This window comes from Pangasianodon hypophthalmus, chromosome 4, assembly GCF_027358585.1.
Source record: "Pangasianodon hypophthalmus isolate fPanHyp1 chromosome 4, fPanHyp1.pri, whole genome shotgun sequence".
NCBI classification, from domain to species: domain Eukaryota; kingdom Metazoa; phylum Chordata; class Actinopteri; order Siluriformes; family Pangasiidae; genus Pangasianodon; species Pangasianodon hypophthalmus.
In genome coordinates this window covers 3,518,443-3,524,442 of record NC_069713.1, presented here as the reverse complement: position 1 = coordinate 3,524,442, position 6,000 = coordinate 3,518,443, and the positions used below count along the sequence as shown (strand labels likewise).

At 40.8% G+C, this 6,000-nt stretch overlaps 1 protein-coding gene across 2 annotated transcripts in view; it reads right to left on the bottom strand.

The window, feature by feature from the left end:
- Positions 1-603: 603 nt before the first annotated feature.
- Positions 604-6,000, bottom strand: part of sorcs2 (sortilin-related VPS10 domain containing receptor 2) — a 229,358-nt gene continuing 223,961 nt past the window's right edge. Inside the window, exons 25-28 of one of the 2 annotated variants that reach the window (XM_053233068.1) lie at positions 5,344-5,385; positions 3,475-3,577; positions 1,631-1,788; positions 604-741 (exon numbers count right to left, since the gene is read on the bottom strand). In XM_053233068.1, coding sequence (XP_053089043.1) covers positions 677-741; positions 1,631-1,788; positions 3,475-3,577; positions 5,344-5,385 — 368 coding nt within the window. In that variant the 3' untranslated portion in view covers positions 604-676. The remainder of the gene's footprint in view (positions 742-1,630; positions 1,789-3,474; positions 3,578-5,343; positions 5,386-6,000) is intronic. The other variant, XM_034303986.2, reaches the window with a different exon arrangement.

Genomic DNA, 6,000 nt, shown 5'->3' with positions numbered 1-6,000 from the left:
TGAGAGAGAGACAGTGAGAGAGAGACAGTGAGAGAGAGACAGTGAGAGAGAGACAGTGAGAGAGAGACAGTGAGAGAGAGACAGTGTGTGTGTGTGTGTGTGTGTGTGTGTGAGCGTGAGAGAGAGACAGTGAGAGAGAGACAGTGTGTGTGTGTGTGTGTGTGTGAGAGAGAGAGAGAGAGAGAGCGAGAGTGTGAGAGAGAGACAGTGAGAGAGAGACAGTGTGTGTGTGTGTGTGTGTGTGTGTGTGTGTGTGTGTGTGTGAGCGTGAGAGAGAGACAGTGAGTGAGAGACAGTGTGTGTGTGTGTGTGTGTGTGTGTGTGAGAGAGAGAGAGCGAGAGTGTGAGAGAGAGACAGTGAGAGAGAGACAGTGTGTGTGTGTGTGTGTGTGTGTGAGCGTGAGAGAGAGACAGTGTGTGTGTGTGTGTGTGAGCGTGAGAGAGAGACAGTGTGTGTGTGTGTGTGTGTGTGTGTGAGCGTGAGAGAGAGACAGTGAGAGAGACAGACAGATGGTGAGAGAGATGTTGCTGTGCTGATGGTTAACATGTGCAGTTTCACTTTTCCTCCTGTCTGGGCGTGTTAGGGTCACAGGTGGGCGTGGCCTAAACGGCTTTGTCCTTTCAGGTGTGCGGAGTTAAAGGCATTCTCCGTTCTGGTGGGCGGAGCTAAAGAGCATCAGCTGCTCAGGTATCCGTGCAGTTCCCTCGATGTGATGCTCAGCACAACTCCCGAGTGATTGCCTTTCAAAAAAAAAAAAAAAAAAAGGTTTAGCAAAGGTTAGATGGACAAAATGTAGCTAGCTAAGGATGCTTTCACATTTAAAGTTTTTTACTGCTGATACGAAAAAAACAGGTCATGCGATACACACACTGTAACCATAACAACGCTTTTACTAGTGCTAGCTAGCTGCGGCTAACTAATTAGCCTAGCTTGCTCTCTAGATTAGCTTTAATGTCAGTAATGCAGGTGAAATAAAGTAACTCTGCGGATGAGGAGGCTGTCTGAAGAGAGAATTTGAGCGGCTCGTGTGACTCGACTGTTAGAGTCAGGCGTCGCATCACGTACCGCTGAACGTCTCAAACACACACACACACACACACACACACACACGCTGTTATTTTTACTTACACTGGAATATTGGAAATGGAATATTTTTCATTCAACATGTCGTAACTCTCCTTATCTTTGCTTATTAACAAGACTTGTTTTTCACTCTAACTTTGTCGTGCATGTTTGTTTTTCTCCACCTGCGACCTGATTGGTCAGGAGTTGAAAAAGCACTAGGTGTCAGTCGGTGCTCTTCTAGGAGCTCTGCAGAGACCAAAAAAAAAAAACCTCAGTGCTTTTAAAAACTAGCCACTTCCTGTAGGATTATATGTAAAAGGTCTGCTGGTGGTTGAGAAAACTGCAAACTAACTAACAGCTGACGATGAACTCAACTTTATTTTCATCGTCTTTGGATTTTTGCGAATGTCTTTTAACGAGCTGCATATTCAAATAAATGAGTTAAATCAAGTCAGTGGAACTTCTGCTCTTGCTAATAATGGACATGTATATCATGTTTGGGACTACCATCGATTTTACTTACCATTTCACTGACACTTTAAAGAAAAAAAAGCGCGATCGTACCTCGGCCGTTACCCAGCGTCTGCGAGTCGAGGTCATCGTCGATAAACTCCTCCCCCTGGATGATGTGCTGCGTGTCGTCGCTGTGATTGACGGGGCTGGTCATTTCCTGCTCCTTTTCGTTGTGCATCTGGGCGTAGACGTTACGTCCTGGCAGCTTTCTGAAACGTGACGAGCGTTAGCACTCGTTAAGGAGCTGTGCATTTCGGATTCGCAGTAGACGTAATGAACTTCTCACTTGTGTATGTGAGGAATAAAACGCTGTTTTAGGAAAATAATCAACAGCATGTCCATTTTATTCCTCCTAAACCACAGCAATTTGCCAACAGTTACAAATCTGACTTATTAACGAATGACACGTCGTATATTTGATCTGTTTATAGCGACGTTTAATGTTGTGGAACGTCCATGAAACAAATTAGTTCCTGTTCTCACTTACATTATACATCTCCTTACAGAAAACTTCACCATATCAACACACCTTTTTTTAATTAATCCATTTATGTGGAGCGTCTGCTGTACACGTCCCTGTGAACGAGCTGTTACTATAGAAACGATGACGTATTAGAACGAGTGCATTAATATAAACCTGCACTACTGTCAGATCTGCTGTTATAGAAAACTAATCAACACCTTCTGACCAATCAGAATCCAGAACTCAACACCTTCTGACCAATCACAATCCAGAACTCAGCAGCACAGTGGTGTGACTGTAATATCATTTTGAATAATTAAATATTATGTTTTCTTATTCAGTAGGTGTAGTTGAAGATTGTGAAATCTTGACTATACTGTATCTCTTGACTCTTCTGAAGGGCTTCATCACTTCTACTAAATACTGAGAAACGTCCCTGCGTTTAATTCCCATCTATGTTGACATGAATCTCGTGAAGGTCACATGACTTGTCATTGGATGCTGTGAAAGTGACAAGTTTACAGCCGCTTTCACCGAAATTCCTGATGGAAACGTCTCCCAAGTGGGAAAACATTTTCAAGATCATAAAACAATCAAGTGGTTTTTTTTTTTTTGTTTTTTTTGGACGTTCAAAAACAAGAGTCTCCCCAAACAGGAAGCAACAGATCCTGGGGTTTTCAGTTGTAGGCCATTTTCCACCAATTTGAGATGCCTGGAATGGGCGTGGTGACGTGAGTAAACGTGAGTGTATAATGATGTCATTGCTAAGCTCAGCACGGAGGATGTGTGTGAATTAACACTCATGTGATCTTTCATCTGATCTTTCATATTAGCTGCAGTAAAATGACTGAAAATGTAACATTTGAGCAACAATAATATCAAGACCAAAAAAAAATCATACCATGACGAAATTAAAATTATTTTCATTTCAATAACTTGTTGAAAAACAGTATATAATTGTTAGGATGTTATTGATGCACTAAAAACCTGTGTAAAGTCAGAACCCTATAATGATGAGAAAATCTGCTGGTGTGAAAATTACTGCTTTGCCGGTAAAATGTTTGAAAATTGAACACAGGCTGAGAAAAAAACACGACAACAAACGACAAACACAAATATCACATGTATGCGGTACTGGAACCAATCACTGACTAAGACTAAGAGTGCTTCTAGCTGTGCTCCCAAGTACCGTTAGTTCCTCTGTGTACCGATCTGGACCAGGTTCCAGAAACCATACAGCTGAAAGCCTTGGTCCTGGACCGGTGATCAATGGACAAAGCAGAGTTTCAGGTTTCTGGTGCCAAAGGTTCTGGTACTTTGTGCAACTGTCACTTCACATTTGCATGTATTCATTTACTCTTATTATTAAACATCATACATATTCATATTGATCGTTACTGCAATAAAAGATAAGATGAAGATTTATAAAAACCTTTTAAACTTGTAGAGGAAGAAGAGTCCTGTAGTGATGAAGGTGACGAGAAGAATGCCAGCCAAAGCCCAGAATCCGGGACTTGCAGCACCAATCCGAGAGTCTGTGGCCCAAGAGAACACACACACACACACACACACACACACACACGAATATGAATGTCACACCGAGTGTAAGATATATGATTTTTGTATTTTATCTTACAGCATGCAGAAATACTGGTCACACACACACACACACACATACACACACACACATTTTTTTTTTTGAACATTTTCATGTATTTTTATCATCATGCGGTTTGGTCCACACAGAGAGTTAAAACATGCCAACACACAAGCGCAGGCGTCACACTGCACCAAGAGTGTTTTAGAGAAAGTCACATTTTCTTTGTCAACTTCCTGTAAATTCCATTCTCTTTGTTTCTCTATAGTCACTATGTTTCTGCACACACCACCTCCCCAATTCCTCCCTACTATTCAACAAATAACTAGTCCAAAACATTAGAGCTGCCCGGAACTCCAAGTCCAGGTCCTCCGAGTTTTCCTCCATCTCACAGTTCACTCACAACATGGAAACATGAAAAACTTACAAAAATATTCCGAGTCACTTTAGCGCATAAACTACAAATGCCAAAGTACAAAGAAATATGAAGAAGTGATATCCTAGCTATCTGAAAAGGAAGCTCTTTAGAGGTTTCTGAAATAAATTAAGACTTTGGAAATGTCAAGCTCTACCTCTGACGAGAGACAAGGCACTGAAGTGGCAAGATCTGGTCTTGCAGAGAAGAATCAGAGAAGAATCAGAGAAGAATCAGAGAAGAATCAGAGAAGAATCAGAGAAGAATCAGAGAAGAATCAGAGAAGAGTCAGAGAAGAATCAGAGAAGAATCAGAGAAGAATCAGAGAAGAGTCAGAGAAGAATCAGAGAAGAATCAGAGAAGAATCAGAGAAGAATCAGAGAAGAATCAGCTAGCTGCCCTGATGCCAAAGCAGATATATACCTCTTAATCAAGCTACATCATTAATGTGGTCACATGATTCTTATTATCCTGAAGATATCTTTCCACTTGGAGACGTTTCCTCCTCTGTTCTGCTCGTATTCAGAGTCAGTGAGTCTGAAAGTTACATGAGTATTTACGTGGGGAAAGTTCCTCATATTCAGAGCTGGGTTTCTTCAGCTGTATTTGTTTTCTCTGGGTATAACACCGCTGCTATTATATCAAGACTTGTTTCTGTTTACACGAGCCCGGTTTTCTGCACAAGCTGATTTCTGGATCAATTATCAGGTAATTGATCAGGTCAATTATCTATTATCACTTACACAAGGTCACATAATCTGACATGGAGGACACACACAGTCTCATAGATTTTCGTTTCTAAAATCTTGTACAGTGTGACTAAGTAATAATCTTAAAAGAGCACAGAGAGTGAATTCACACAGTGTGAAACTTTCCTTAGCGTACGAGCAGAACAAGAGAGGAATAAAGCCCTGATCCCTGAGGAACTCCAACAGCGAGGTGATGAAACTTCTAGGTTACCTGGTAGGATAAAGCTTATACAGGCTTTGATATGAAATATGACGATATCTCCCTGATGTCTAAATGTCTTAAACAAGAGACGATGATTTGCTGATTGGAAAGTTGGAAGGCTGAAGATAACCGTAGCCCAAAAACCAAGAGCTAAATGAACTGTGGATAGCTCTTACATCTTTAAAGATAACAAATACTATAACAAGTATATTTCAGTGCTTAAATCAATATCCTGAGGAGTAAACTTTATTTAGTCATAGCTCTGTTCTAGCATGATTTAAGCAGTTAGGGGAGAAAAGGTTGGAGGATAGAAGGGAGAAGTTAGAGATAAAACCCACCGCTCGCTGCTGCTCTGGACGACACGTCACTAGTTATTAGCCCTTAAAAACACACCAGTAATGTTTTACACCTCAATCATCAAGTGTGTTTTATATATGCGTGGCTTACAGCATTGCATTCACACTAACAAGTGACAAAGCAACTGCTGAGTGTTCATTCTTTATGTAAGGTCATGACACTGAGTCACGATTCCAGACATAGAGACAAAACAACAAGTGAATTTCTCAATTCTATGGAAATGAGTAAAGCGACAAATCCAAACATTATGTCAGCTGTTTTGCCCCAAAACCTCTACTGTCTCAGCTTTAGCTGAATGTCGACACACTAGAGTACAGTAGAGTGCTTTTTTTTTTTACATTTTGGCTACTACCATCTTGTATTACAGCTTAAAGAACACTCACAGGAAAAAAAGCACTATTATCACTATTGTCTCCTGTTTGTGTGAACGTAGTAGACATCGTGAACGTTTATTAATGTTTCACAGACAATCGCAGACACACTCGTGTGGACTCCAGCGTTTATAAACACCTATACAGAATTTCACACTGAGCTGCGTACAGTCAGTGTTTTAAACGGTGCACAGGAAGGGACAGTTTCTGGGTTATTTTACTAAAACATTCCACTGCCATTTATAATCTTCTGTGAAATATAGAAAT